This window comes from Hyla sarda, chromosome 6, assembly GCF_029499605.1.
Source record: "Hyla sarda isolate aHylSar1 chromosome 6, aHylSar1.hap1, whole genome shotgun sequence".
Lineage (NCBI taxonomy): Eukaryota > Metazoa > Chordata > Amphibia > Anura > Hylidae > Hyla > Hyla sarda.
The window spans coordinates 214,443,927-214,459,855 of record NC_079194.1 but is presented as its reverse complement, the minus strand read 5'-3'; the positions used below and the strand labels follow the sequence as shown (position 1 = coordinate 214,459,855).

General features: G+C 43.7%; 1 protein-coding gene across 9 annotated transcripts in view; it reads right to left on the bottom strand.

Annotated features, from left to right (window-relative positions):
- CHD9 (chromodomain helicase DNA binding protein 9) overlaps window positions 1-15,929 on the bottom strand; it is a 248,025-nt gene that overhangs the window by 117,277 nt on the left and 114,819 nt on the right. Inside the window, exon 1 of one of the 9 annotated variants that reach the window (XM_056526378.1) lies at window positions 11,170-11,245. The exons of 7 other annotated variants lie outside the window; for them this stretch is intronic. In XM_056526378.1, the coding sequence (XP_056382353.1) occupies window positions 11,170-11,199 (30 nt within the window). In that variant the 5' untranslated portion in view covers window positions 11,200-11,245. Of the gene's footprint in view, window positions 1-10,905; window positions 11,059-11,169; window positions 11,246-15,929 lie in introns of those variants that run through there. One more of the 9 variants, XM_056526379.1, reaches the window with a different exon arrangement.

Below are 15,929 nucleotides of genomic sequence, written 5' to 3'. Positions count from 1 at the left end.
AAAGTCAATACAAATTTAGCAATAAAAAAGATAAATGTCATTAGATACAATTTTTTTCATCACTACTGTATCTTTTTTATTATTATTTTTTTTAATCGTACCCTACAAAATAAAAGTTTTTCTTGCCATTTTTTTACTCCCATAGACTTCTATGGGAGAAAACGCCTTCATTTAAGGGGGAAAAAACGCCATAGGCTCCACATGCTGCGACTTTGCGAAACCGCCAAGGAGCTAAAAAAGAGTGAAAAGATGCCAAAAGGATTAAAAAAAATGGCAAACTGAAAAATGCAAAGTGGAAAAATAACTTTGTGATTTCTCATTGATTTACAGCTAACATCTGGCCTCAGCGTTTTTTCAATGAAAAAATGCCATGGAGGCCGTTTTAGCATTTTTTTTGGGGAAAAAAAATAAAATAAAAACAAGTAGAAACTTAGCCTCAAGGTATAACAGTTTTTCCCGAATTGCTATACACAAGGTTACTTTTCATTTCTGTAGGGCAGTGCTTCTCAAATAGTGGGGCTCGCCCCCCCCTGGCTCCGTAAAGGGGGGCCCGACTCACTCGCAAGCGGCGTCCCACATGGCGTCGGTTGCCTAGCAACTCTACAGCTGGATCTTACTTACGGCCCTGGGTTGTCAGTGTGCCTGCCTGGGAGAGGCGCTTTGAACTCGTCGCGCGCTACTACGTTCAGACGTGAGGTCACGTTACCGGGGTGACATGACCTCACGTCTAAGCGCAGCAGCCCACCATGTCCGAGTTCACTGTGCCACTGAGCAGTGCGCCCGCCGCCCTGCTCTCTCTCGTACAGGCCCTGCTTGTCCTCCATGTAAAGAGCCCCGCTTGTGGTCAGTGTACAGAGCCCCGCTTGTTGTCAGTGTACAGAGCCCTGCTTGTTGTCAGTGTACAGAGCCCCGCTTGTTGTCAGTGTACAGAGCCCCGCTTGTTGTCATTGTACAGAGCCGTGCTTGTTGTCAGAGTACAGAGCCCTGCTTGTTGTCTGTGTACAGAGCCCTGCTTGTTGTCAGTGTACAGAGCCCCGCTTGTTGTCAGTGTACAGAGCCCCGCTTGTTGTCAGTGTACAGAGCCCCGCTTGTTGTCAGTGTACAGAGCCCCGCTTGTTGTCAGTGTACAGAGCCCTGCTTGTTGTCAGTGTACAGAGCCCTGCTTGTTGTCAGTGTACAGAGCCCTGCTTGTTGTCAGTGTGCAGAGCCCTGCTTGTTGTCAGTGTACAGAGCCCCGCTTGTTGTCAGTGTAGAGCCCTGCTTGTTGTCAGTGTACAGAGCCCTGCTTGTTGTCAGTTTACAGAGCCCTGCTTGTTGTCAGTGTACAGAGCTCTGCTTGTCCTCAGTGTACAGAGCCCTGCTTGTTGTCAGTGTACAGAGCCCTGCTTGTCCTCAGTGTACAGAGCACTGCTTGTTGTCAGTGTACAGAGCCCTGCTTGTTGTCAGTGTACAGAGCCTCATATACGTTAATAAGGATACAGTGTTATGCAGAGTTCTTATAACAATTTTATAGACAAATGATACTATTTACAGTCGCGCGGGGGGGCGCAAAATGTTTTCTTCTTCCTAGGGGGGGCATGACAGAAAATAATTGAGAAGCACTGCTTTAGGGCAATGTTAAAGCTTTGGAGAGGTTTGCATTCCCCACCCAAATTGCTACTTGCACAGAGAAGAAAAGGGGGGAGGAAGGAGACTATTAGAACCATTAATCCACAATTTTATATCAGCGCCTCATTGTGTATACTGAAGTACAGCCACTACATTTCCTACCAGTTATCTTATATGAAAGAGGAAAAAAAAAACTATATTAAAGTCATTAGTTTATAATTTTAATGTAAAATGGTACAGCAAGTCTATATGCACACATCCATCCAAAGCCTCTGAGACCGATAAATCACAGACCAGCATTCGCCAGTGCTTGGCAAGTTTACTACATCAGCATGTGCCAACTCCAGCCTAAGCGCTACTCGATTTTTATGAAGACACAAATGCACTGCAGTCACATAGGAAGTGGTGAACAAAGGGCCATCTCCATATCACTGCACTCCTAGATCTCCACCAACCAGTAACATTGGTGGTATATAGATCACATTCAACGAACAAGGCTGGAATACAGGGATGTCACTGATCACAACAATAGCATGGCTATCCCTTTGATCCAAGGATCAATTGGGGATCCAATGGTTAAAGGGGTACTCTCATGGAAAACTTTTTTTTTTTTTTTTTTTAAATCAACTGGTGCCAGAAAGTTAAATAGATTTGTATATTACTTCTATTAAATAATCTTAATCCTTCCAGTACTTTTTAGGGGCTGTATACTACAGAGGAAATTCTTTTCTTTTTGGATTTCTCTGATGTCACGACCACAGTGCTCTCTGCTGACCTCTGCTGTCCATTTTTTGAACTGTCCAGAGAAGGAGAAAATCCCCATAGCAAACATATGCTGCTCTGGACAGTTCCTAAAATGGACAGCAGAGGTCAGAATAACTACAGAATAAAATTGTGGTTTTGCTGCATGTTTGTCAAAATTATTGGCCCCAAAACATCAGGGGTAAGGTATACTCAGGTTAGGGGTCGTTCACACGGCCGTTGTGCTCTGCTAAAGGGAGCTCAGTTGGAAGGATGAGAGTTAAAGGGGTGCTCCACTGGCCTGTTTTTTCGCGATGCGGGGGTCGGCCATGCCCCTCGTGATGTCACTGCCACGCCCCCTCAATGTAAGTCTATGGGAGGGGGCGTGACGTCCCCCTCCCATAGGCTTGCATTGAGGGGGCGTGGCAGTGATGTCACAAGGGGGGGGCGTGACCGACCCCCGCAGCGTGAAAACCGCGTTCGGAACATTTACTTCCAAACGCTGACCAGTGGAGTACCCCTTTAACTGAAGAAAAAAAATAATGTATTACCTATATATTTTTTTCTATACTCAACTCCAGTGAAATACAGGACACCTGATGGACCCCAATCAAGTCAATGGGATTTGTCAGGATACGAAGGTGTCAGTTGTCTCAGACCCTTACAGGGTCAGTTTGGCGCAAAAAAAGAGAGCACAATGGCTGTGTGAACACAGCCTTAGCCGTTTCTCTGCGGGGAACCTACGCTGCACTCATGATGTGCTGCTATATGGTAGTAGTCTAATGTTTTAGGAGGGTCTCTTGGCTTAGAACTCTAGTGACATCATACTGCATAAGTGAGAACGGGATATACTGTATTACAATCTAACTTAGCATCATATAAAATCATTCAATATGAAGACAAGGAAACTGACTAAGGCAGAGTTCACACCACGTGTTTGCAATACAGTCCCCGTATACGTTTTCAATTTGAAAACCGTACGGAACCGTATTGAAAACCGTATGCATTGACTCTCCATTGAAAACCTTATGTCAAATGATGCATCCGGTTGTGTCCGTTTTGCGTCCTGTAAGGTTTTGGCAGTTTTTTTTCCCGTACCCAAAACCGTAATCTACCACGGTTTTTGGTCGGGGTGAAAAACCGTATTGAAACGTATATTTTTTATTTATTTTTTTTAACATGGGAGTCAATGGGAACCATACAGAACCGTATGTGCGTACGGTTCCATCCGGTTTGCACCATATGGTTTTTGACTTTGCACAGCTTTTTTCTTGGAATTTCAATCAAACAAGTGAAACTTTATTCATAATGGAGTGAAAAGTTAAAAACGTATACGTTTTTTTTCTTAAAAAACGGATGCAACCGGACATTATTTTTTAAACCGTATACGGATTAAAATTTGTACACGTGTTTTGATAAAGTTTAGTCAGGTTTTGAGGAATCGGTTTATCAAAAACCTGCATACGGGAACTGTATTGCAAAAACGTGGTGTGAACCCAGCCTAAGAGTGCATTCATACTACATTTTATTCCCCCGTGTCGCAGATCCGGCAGGTGGAGCTCAAAAGCACCTGCCGATGTATTTGTGCCGGAAGCATGCTGAATCCCATTCAATCCAATGAACCAAACAGAGCGCCCCCTAGTGACTCAGTATGGTTCATTTTCTAACTGTATCCAACTTTTGGCCCGGACTGAAAATCGTGGCCTGCTACACTTATAACTCCAGGCCAAAAGTCGGATAGGGTTGTCATTGAGAGGCCTCTAGGCCATTGGAATGAATGGGGTCTGGCAGGAATACATAGGCATGTTGTTTTAAAGGGGTACTCCGGTGGAAAACTTTATTTTTTTAAAAATCAATTGATGCCAGAATGTTAAACCGATTTGTAAATAACTTCTATTAAAAATTCTTAATCCTTCCAGTATTTATTAGCAGCTGTATACTACAGAGGAAATTCTTTTTTTGGGGGATTTCTTTTCTGTCATGACCAAAGTGCTCTCTGCTGACACCTCTGTCCATGTCAGGAACTGTCCAGAGCAGGAGAAAATCCCCATAGCAAACATATGCTGCTCTGGACAGTTCCTAAAATGGACAGAGGTGTCAGCAGAGAGCACTATGGTAGTGACAGAAAAGAAATCCCAAAAGAAAAGAATTTCCTCTGTAGTATACAGCCGCTAATAAGTACTTTAAGGATTAAGAATTTTTGCTAGAAGTAATTTACAAATCTGTTTACTATATGGCAGCAGTTGATTTAAAAAAAAAAAAAAGTTTTCCACCTGAGTACCCCTTTAAGCTTCTCCTGCCTTATCTGTTCCACGGAGGCACAAAACATGGTGTAAATGCACCCTTTTACGTCCAGAAATAACAACTCTTAGGGTACATTCACAAGTACGCAGATTTGATGCGCAGGATTTTCTGCTGCAGATTTTAATGTAAACTAAATGACTGAGCACCGCTTCTAATCTGCAGTTACAAATCAAATCTGCGCATATTTCACACACTGCATTTTTTTGCAAAACACCATGGCCCAGATTTATGAATTTGTTTTAATGTTTGTTTTGTCCATAACAACCAATCACAACTTAATATCGAGCCCTGGTAACATGAAAGCTGAGCTGTGATTGGTTGTTATAGGCAAAACCAGACAGTTTTTGGATTGAAAAACTGGGCCCATATTTTTTGTAGCATTAGGGCTCGTTCATATATAGGACATCTAAAACATTGCAAAAAATGTACTTTAAAAAACACCAGGAGAACAAAAAGTATATGTATGAACATATATATATATTTATATACCGGTATATATATATATATATATATATATAAATATATATATATATATATTTTTTTTTTTTTTGTTCTTCTGTACATTTTTTTCATTTTTTCATTACATCTAGAGTTTTTTTTTATTTTTTTATTATTTTTTTATGAAAAACACACCATCTTTATCATTGTGCCATGTCCCATAAGTTTACCAAGAAAAAGAAGCAGGATTCCTGAACTCTACTACCCTGGTAACTATCTATATGCAATAGAATCTGTACTAAAATTGATGGCAATAGCGACCAATCAAAATGACTATGGGCAAACCAGACAGCTTTTGTCTCAGACAGATTGATAAATATAGGCCATTGATCAATTATCGTCACCAGTGAATGAACCCTATCCACACATAATGTTCCTATAAGACAAGTAATGCCAATCATTAGAGGTACATGACATTTTACAATTCGGATTAAAAAAAATAGACAATTTCAATGGGTTCTCCAGAAATGTCATTTTACCTTAAATTGATCAGTGTACAGTGGACCCTCAAGTTACAATATTAATTGGTTCTGGGACGACCATTGTATGTTGAAACCATTGTATGTTGAGACCAGAACTCTATGGAAACCTGGTAATTGGTTCTAAAGCTCCAAAAATGTCATCCAAAAATAGGAAAAAGTGAGAATGAAAGAAAAATAAGTAGATAACTAATACAGATAAAGCAAATCCTTACATATAAAAGTAGGAAAGATCTGCTGGGAGCTGTAATCACTGTCTATGTCAGTGTTTCCCAACCAGGGTGCCTCCAGCTGTTGCAAAACTACAACTCCCAGCATGCCCGGACAGCCAAAGGCTGTCCGGGCATGCTGGGAGTTGTAGTTTTGCAACAGCTGGGGGCACCCTGCTTGGGTAACACTGGTCTATGTAGAGGACAGGAGCTTCTTCAGGGTCCTGTACAGTACACACAGTGTCCTAAAAAAGTAACATGGAGCCGCCCTCACCTGATGTCCAAAGGAGCAGCTAACCCTGGTACAGGTAAAGTGTACAGAACATGTAATACCTCCCTGTACTGTAGGGGGCGCTACCAGACATCAGTCAGTGCATACACTTCAGTAATACATGGTTTTTTACCAGTAAATTGCCCATTCTGATTGGTCAGTTCTCTTGGCCAGTGACAAGTTTCACAGATCTGGACTGTCTTTGTCCAGATTGTCATTGTATGTTGAGTCTGGTTTCAACTTACAATGGTCCAGAAAAGACCATTGTATGTTGAAACTATTGTATGTTGAGGCCATTGTAAGTTGAGGGATCACTGTACATGCAGACACATAAGTCGGCTGTAGCATAAAGCTGCACTAAAAATAATGTAACTGGGACGACAATGTAACCTTTGTGACACAACTGATTTTGAACAGTCATACACATTCAGACTAAGAAAAGTCATAAAAAATCACTAAAATAGATGGGATCACCTAGCGACCTCATGTGTATTGTGGCCTACAACTGCCCTTTAAAGCGGTACTCCGCTGGAAAACATTTTTTTTCAAATCAACCGGTGCCAGAAAGTTAAACAGATTTGTAAATTACTTCTATATAAAAATCTTAATCCTTCCAGTACTTATCAGCTGCTTCTCATCAGCTAGTTCTTATCTTTTTGGATTTCCGTTCTGTCTGACCACAGTGCTCTCTGCTGACACCTCTGTCCATTTTACCAACAAGCAAATCCCCATAGCAAACCTATCCTGCTCTGGACAGTTCCTGACATGGACAGAAGTGTCAGCAGAGAGCACTGCGGTCAGACAGAAAATAAATCCAAAAAAAAAAAAGAACTTCCTCTGTAGAATACAGCAGCTGATAAGTACTGGAAGGATTAAGATTTTTAAATAGAAGTAGTTTACATATCTGTTTAACTTTCTGGCATCAGTTGATTTAAAAAAAAAAATGTTTTCCAATGGAGTACCCCTTTAATGGCAGAGGTTGGAGAAAAAAAAAGGAATGGCCTGTTCCCATGAGAGCTAGCTGTTGGTTTATTTTTCTCAAGTCATCCATACACATATCTATTTTATGTGTATGAATGACTTGGTAAAAAAAAAAACATGCACTGTCATGTAACCATAAAGAGCTAGTTATACACTTCATTCTCAAAGAAAAGCCCTATCAGTGAAGCAGTGAAGCAATGCCACACCTGTATGTCCAAGGTAAACTCCATCCACCATAGGGTCCCATAGTATAAAGACATATACTTCACATTATTTATGTCTTTTTTTCTGGATCCATTTCAATGGAGGAGCACAAAGGCCTGGGCAATTCCATGCAGTGGACCCCTCCGCATACATTCTTAATGGAGGCCAAAAAGATACTCTTAACTAGGGATCGACCGATTATCGGCTTGGCAGATATTCACGATTTTGGACATTATCGTCAACTACCTTGCCGATAATCCGATAATCCCCCGCCACACCGCAGAGCCCCCCCACCGCTGCCCCATTGCCTCCCCCATCCCCGGTTTTATAATTACCTGTTCCCGGGCGCGGGGTCCGCGCTACTTCTGGCTCCTACGGTGTCCTGCGTTGCGCTGCGCAATGACTGGTGACGTCCTCAACGCGACGTCACCGTCAATGCGCATAGTAACAGCTCAGGACGCCGCTGGAGCCAGAAGTAGCGTGGACTCCGGGAACAGGTAATTATAAAACCGGGGATGGGGGAGGCAATGGGGCAGCGGCGGTGGTGGTTAGACTCAGGAGGACCCCAGGACAGGCAGGGGGAGAGAAGCGGGTGGGGTCGGCGGTCTCTGGCCCCGCAAAAGCCGCTGCAGTTCATTGATTTAAAGCGCAGCCACTTCTTCGGGGCCAGGGGGGGTGGAGAAATAGCTGATAACTTACTACGATATTCCGGTATAAATTATCGGCAATCGGCCTGAAAGGCCACAGATTTTCGGTATCGGCCCTAAAAAAAAAAATCGATATCGGTTGATCCCTACTTTTAACCTCTGTCGGATATATCAGGTATTATAAAAAAAAATATTAGGCCGGGTTCACATCACGTTTTTACCAATACGGGACCGCATCCGGCTGGGGGGAGCTAAAGCCTTGCGCTCCCGTATTCCTGCCGTAAGCCGCCCGTATGTAGTTCATTTCAATGAGCCGACCGGAGTAAAACGCTGACTCCGGTCGACTCATTTTTGCCCCATATGCGGTTTTAAACCGGACCTCAAACCGTGGTCGACTACGGTTTTAGGTGCGGTGGGAAAACCGCATATGGGACAAAAATGAGCCGACCGGAGTCAGCGTTTTACTCCGGTCGGCTCATTGAAATGAACTACATACGGGCGGCTTACGGCAGGAATACGGGAGCGCAAGGCTTTAGCTCCCCCCAGCCGGATGCGGTCCCGTATTGGTAAAAACGTGATGTGAACCCAGCCTCAGGGGAGATTTTCTCCCCTAGAAACATTGCACATGGTAGAGTCTGTACAGCAGCATACAGAGGCTCCATACAGCCTCCATACAATACAACTTGGGCTCTATAGGGGGAAATTTATCAAAACCTGTCCAGAGGAAAAGTTGCCCCAAAGCAACCAATCAGATCGCTTCTTTCATTTTTAAAAAAGCCCTCTGAAAAATGAAAGAAGCTATCTGATTGGTTGCTATGGGCAACGCAGCAATTTTTCCCTCTGGACAGGTTTTGATAAATCTCCCCCTTTGTACACAACTTTGCCAGGAGAAAAGTAGAAAAAAAGAGGTATAAAAAACAAACAAACAAACTGTGGCCCAGATTTATCAAACTGGGTGAGAGAAAAGTGGAGTGATTTTCCCATAACAACCAATCACAGCTCAGCTTTCACTTTACCAGAGCTCGTTTGCTGAGCTGTGATTGGTTGCTGTGGAAAAATCCCTTCACTTTTTCCCTCACACAGTTTGATAAATCTGGGCCATTTTAGGCGGTTTTCTTTTTCCAAAATGCAAATTGCTCAAAATTATATTTTAAAGTTATATAATGTTTTCTCACTGATTACATATTTTAAAAAAAAACAAGTATCCAATATTAACTGTCAAAAATGTGTACATTCAGTATGATATATATATGGCTCAAAAGTGATGTAACTTTAAAGGGGTATTCCAGGAAAAAAACTTTTTTATATATATCAACTGGGTCCAGAAAGTTAAACAGATTTGGAAATTACTTCTATTAAAAAAATCTTAATCCTTTCAGTTCTTATGAGCTTCTGAAGTTAAGGTTGTTCTTTTCTGCCTAAGTGCTCTCTGATGACACGTGTCTCAGGAAACGCCCAGTTTAGAAGAGGTTTGCTATGGGGATTTGCTTCTAAACTGGGCGGTTCCCGAGACAGGTGTCATCAGAGAAGACTTAGACAGAAAAGAACAACCTTAACTTCAGAAGCTCATAAGTACTGAAAGGATTAAGATTTTTTAATAGAAGTAATTTACAAATCTGTTTAACTTTCTGGAGCCAGTTGATATATATATATATATATATAAAAGTTTTTTCCAGAAATACCCCTTTAATTCATTCTCAAGGACTAAGTAACCATGACATTTATTAATACAAACCCTGAACCCTCCTGGGTGGCATCATCTAGAGCCCGCAATGTCTATTTAGAGAGACTCATAATGCCCCATATACATAACATTTTAAAATATTTTACTCTAATGACTCTGACAGGAGCTTTTATCACATTGGATCACACACACAATCACATATATATCAGGGGTTCCCAACCAGGCTACCTCCAGCTGTTGCAAAACTACAATTCCCAGCATGCCCGGACAGCCGAAGGCTGTCCGGGCATGCTGGGAATTGTAGTTTTGCTACAGCTGGAGGCACAATGGTTGGGAAACACTGAAATATATATATATATATATATATATATATATATATATATATATATATATATTATTTTTTTATTAACCTAAACCTGCATAATGTATTCCTCATACATAGCAATATATATTTATGTATAGAAATAAGTGTCAATGATCCCTGACTATATAAAAAACATAATAAGGGCAGAGTTGACGGCTGATACTTCATAGTTGTCAGCACTGTGGACCCAAAAAGGAAGTGGTGGTCTGCACATACCCCCTTACATAAAACAACATGACCCAGGAGGATATAGTACACTGTCTCTATTGCGACACTTGACGAAATTCAACATATACCCACAATACATAGAGAAAAGATTTCTGCCAAGCTTGCTATGTTAGTGTTTCCCAACCAGGGTGCCTCCAGCTGTTGCCAAACCTACACCGCCCATGCTGGGAGTTGTAGTTTTGCCACAGCTGGAGGCACCCTGGTTGGGAAACACGGCTCTATGTCCACACACTACTGTCTCTATGCATTCTGACCAGGCATACACACCCACACAGAGATAAACAGGTAACATACTGCACTCCCTGGGACGAGATTCCTGCTTATTCCAGCATTTCTATTCTATCGCAGCACGACAATCCCTGGCATCTATGTATTTCCTGACGGAGAAGCGGAATCTACGCAGTTTCGTGTACAAAACACAGATTTACAGCCACATCTGCAACTGAAGACTCGTTCTCAAACTTGCAACATATACACAAAGGCATGACACCCGTTCCCCGGCCAAAAATCCCAATTCAGATTTGGTTTTTTGCTTTGTCTCTTTCTTCTTTTTTTTTTTTTCTTCCCCCAAAACAATAAATAAAAAAATAAATAAAATAAATCTCCCTCCATCCCATAGAAGAGATGATGATGGATCTGGGAGGGGGACGGGTTTCAGAACAGAAATCCCTCTTTGGACTTTCTCACCTAGCACTGAGCTCCCATGGGCAGTCGATAGGGGTATCCGCAAGCATCCTGGGTCCCTAAGGCGGCGAGCACCACTTAGTCTTGTGGCGAGGATAAAAGGAGCGTGCTTCTCCGTCTTAAGACACTGCGGTTAAAGGGCCTGCAGCCTGAGTCAGACAACTACAGCAGGCACCACTGGCTTAAGATGGCGATGGAGCAAGGCCAGTTACAAGGGAGGTTATACAGCCCCCCTCCTCTTTCACTCTCATTCAGCCTCTCACTTACCCTTCCTCTTGGCCTCTTCGCTGAAGACATTCTTAATCTCCAAGGATTTTTTTTTTTTCTCTGTACCCCCCTCCTGCAAAAAGTAACCCCCCCCTGCCCCCCACACCACAAAACAGCCTTTAAAAGCCAGAGAGTATCAGGCTTCTCCCATTCAGGAGCATCAACCTTACACAGCAACTATACATTGTGTATCCTGAATGTTATTATATTTTTTTTCTTCCTCCTGATGAAGCTGGAAGGGGGGGGGGGGGATGGAAGAAAGGAGGGAGAGGGGGGGATTCCGCTCTGTGTCTGGGTATAGGCACAAGCTACTGATACAACCAGCTATAAAAAAGGCAAAAACAAAAAGGAAGGCAAGGGGGAAATGATCGCTCTGTAGCATCAAAATGCATCAGCATGAATATTAGAGATGCCGATAAAAAAAAAAATATATATATATATATATACACACAGGGCACAGCACTACGTCAGCAGCCAGCAGAGGGCGCCGAGCAACACAATTTTATTCTGCTAGGATCACACGGTTAACACCTTCACTGCCACAGTCCTATTTATAGAGCCCTATTTAAAGACACACCAACCAGAAAAACACTATACATAAACAGGTAAATATTGGGGATATGCTTTCAGATTTCTTTGTATTTACTTCTAACATGTCTGACACTGATCCACATAACCTATTTGTATGTTTTCACAACATTGCTGTTATTGTTAAAGGTGAAGCCTTTCTATATGCTGCATTGGGGCATATAGACATTATCCTCCCACCGATGGACCATATTGGAGAGCAGCTATGTAAAATTTATCAATTTATCAATAGAATTTAGCAATGGATTTGGACATCTTATTGTGTTGTGAAAAGCCAAATATTTGTCGCAGGGATGGCCAATTGGGTTCTGGCTTCGCAACTCCAGGGCATTCACACAGTTGTCCCTAAGTCACTCCTTTGTTGTCTTGGCATTAAAGGGGTACTCCGCCCCAAGACATCTTATCCCCTTGGCATTAAAGGGGTACTCCGCCCCAAGACATCTTATCCCCTATCCGAAGGATAGAGGATGAGATGTCTGATGGCGGGGGTCCCGTCGCTGGGGACCCCCGCAATTTTGGCTGCAGCACCCAAGACATCCGGTGCATGGAGCGAACTTCGCTCCGTGCCGTATGACTGGCGATACGGGGTGGAGGCTTGTGACATCACAGTCATGCCCCACTCGTGAGGTCACGGCAACACCCCCTCAATGCAAGACTATGGGTGGGGGCGTGACGGTCCCCACGCCCCTCCCATAGACTTGCATTGAGGGGGCGTGGCCGTGATGTCACGAGCCTCCGGTGCTGAACCCGACGCTCTTAACGAACGCCAGGTGCAGCAGAGAGATCGTGGGGATCCCCAGAGGCAGGACCCCCTGCAATCAGACATTTTATCCCCTATCCCTTGAATAGGGGATAAGATGTCTAGGGGCAGAGTACCCCTTTAAGGATGTTCCCACTGAGGTAATTCCTCACTAAATTTCCTCATTAGATCCATGATTTTTGGCATGGAGCAGAAATAATCCATAATATGGAAGCATAGACCTGATAACAGGTGTTCGTGTGCCAACAGCAGATACCAGAGCTTTGTTATAGTACATATACAGCATAGTGAATTCCATCAAGTATCATTTCAGTTATATCTGTGGTTAACAATAGTCAGTGTATTATTACCTCCTGTGTCATGTTGTTTTATGTAAGGGGGGTATATGCAGACCACCACTTCATAATGGGGTCAACAGTGCTTACAACTGTGAGAGCCTATACTGTATTAGTGTGCATGCACACCACGTTTTTGTTATACAGTTCCCATATACGGTTTCAAGTTAAAAACCGTACAGAACCATATAGAAAACCGTATGCATTGACTTAACATTGTAAACCGTATGTCAAACACATCATCCGGTTTAGTCCATTTTGTGTCTTATACGGTTTCGTCCATTTTTTACCCGTACCCAAAACCGTAGTCTACCACGTTTTTTGTTCCGGGTGAAAAACCGTATTAAACCGTATACGTTCTTTTTCAATTTGTGAGTCAATGGGAACCATACAGAACCGTATGTGTGTACGATTCCATCCGGTTTTCACCATACAGTTTTTGACTTTGCACAGTTTTTTTTCTTGGAATTTCAATCAAACAAGTGAAACTTTATTCAAAATGGAGTGAAAAGTTAAAAACGTATACATTTTTTTCTTAAAAAACGGATACAACCGGACATAATTTCTTAAGCCGTATACAGTTTTTAACCTTATACAGGTTGAAATTTGTACACACGTTTTGATACAGCTTAGTCCGGTTTTGATGAATCTGTTTTTCATCAAAAACCTGATACGGGAACTGCATTGCAAAAACGTGGTGTGCATGCACCCTTAGGGTTCTTTATACATTGGGGAGATTTATCAAAACCTGTGCAGAGGAAAAGTTGACCAGTTGTCCATAGCAACCAATCAGATCGCTTCTTTCATTTAAAGTCTCTAAAAAATGAAAGAAGCAATTTGATTGGTTTCTATGGGCAACTGCTCAGCTTTTCCTCGGCACAGGTTTTAATAAATCGCCCCCCCCCCCCCCCCCCCCCCCCCCCCCCCCATAAATGGATATATCCCTATGTATGAAGAATACATTATGCAGAGTTACTTAGGATAAGTATATATCATACAGTGACTGATAAATGTTTATAAGAGTCCTTGGAGCAGCAGAAAAATGTCTCAAAGTATTGTGTATATAACACAAGGATATGGTGCTGCGGGCATACGAACACCCACTGCTGTCAGGGAGGATGGCAGGTGCCCAGGGCTAGTCTCAGCATAGACCTGAAAACAGCAAAGCGTGATCAGATGCCGCAGCAGCGTCTGGCAGTGCTCTGAGATCAGGACCATGATGGGGGTGGTAGTCTATGCCCACAAGGGTGCCCAGAGGCCCACAGCAGTTAGTGGGAGGTGCGGGGGGAGCAGTAGCTTGGGTAAGCCAGTGAGTGCCCAAGCTACTCTTAGCAAAGACCCGACAGGCAGGTGCAGAGACCCCAGAGATAAATGCCTATGTTTGAACAGGTTGCTTAAATTCCATCTGCTGGAGTCAAACTCCTTGTCACAAGTTCCTCTACGGAACTTCCAACATGTGAACTGATCAGCGGAACTCCCATTAAAACCAATGGCAGGCTTCTGCAAGCGGAATCCATGGAGAATCTCTGTAGTATGAATCGGGCCATAAAAATATATCTATCTACTTTTTGCTCCATTGAACTTACCCTAAACCCTGAAAAGCCTCCGACAACCACAGCATAACACTGCCACCACACTCTGCTGCTCAGCGTTTGGAACAAACTGTTCCGAACGCTGGAGCCGGCCGGGAGCACGTGACGCCCGCCCCCTCCCATAGACTTGCATTGAAGGGGCCGGGCGTGATGTAACAAGGGGCGGGGCCATGACGTCACAAGCTTTGACATTACAAACGCTGAGAAGTGGAGTACCCCTTTTACTATAGGGATGGTATTGGGCAGATGATAAGCAGTGTCTAGTTTCCTCCAGTCATGATGCTTGGAGTTGAGGCCAAAACTTTTGTAGTTTCATCAGACCAGAGGAGCTTGCTTCTCACAGTCCTGAGAGCCCTCCATGAGGTTTTTGTGTCTTTTACTGAAAGGCTTTATTCTGGTGACTATGCCCTGATAAAGCCCTGATTGTGGAATGCTGTAGTGATGGTTGACCATCTGCACACAGGGTCTTTGGAGCTCCGCCAGAGTGACCATTGGGTTCTTGGTCATCTCCCAGCCCTTCTTTTCTGATTATTTAGTTTGGTGGGGCGGACTGTTATAGGAAGAGCCCTGGTTCAGGGATGGGAAATCCTCTTGCCTGACCATGGGACATGCAGTAGCGGGCACCAGGCAGGTGAACTTTTTAATCATTTAGCCTTGCTTCGGGCAAGCAGAGCCGCACTGACAACCCCCTCTTATCTAAAAAAATAAAAATAGGGCGGTGCTGAGGGTGTATGGAGCGGAAACGGTATTTACCCCCCCCCCCCGCCCCCCCCCCCCCCCCCCCCCCCGAGGAACTAATCATATATGACCCCCAGGTGCTGCTATATTTCTCTAACAACCCCCCCCCCCCCTCCGAGCAGCGGCACTTTAAAATGAATGACTTTCGGGCCGCCGGCGCTTTAAATGAATGACTTGCAGGCCGCGCTTTAAATGAATGACTTGCAGGCCGCGCTTTAAATGAATGACTTGCAGGCCGCGCTTTAAATGAATGACTTGCGGGCCGCCAGCACTGGAAACGATTAAAGGTAAACTGTCAGATATTTTCTCCCTCACTATCCACGGGTACTGATGGATAGTGAGGGAGACGCTGATTCCAACAAGCCCTACCTTACCCGGATCCGCCCGGCCGTTCACCCACAATTGTAGTTTTATTCTATGTGTATATCTTGCTGTAACTGGCACGGATGGGGCTTCTGCAGGTTAACTGGCACTGACGTCATAGCCGCTTATGAATATTCACCCCCCTCCCTCCAGCTCTCCCTCTCTTCGCCGCTCCTAACTGGAGGGAGGGGGGATGAATATTCATAAGCGGCACTGACGTCAGTGCCAGTAAGCTGCAGAAGCCCCGCCCGTGCCAGTTACAGCAAGATATACACATAGAATAAAACTACAATTGCGGGCAAACGGCCGGGGGCGAATCTGGGTAAGGTAGGGCTTGTTGGAATCAGCGTCTCCCTCACTATCCATCAGTACCTGTGGATAGTG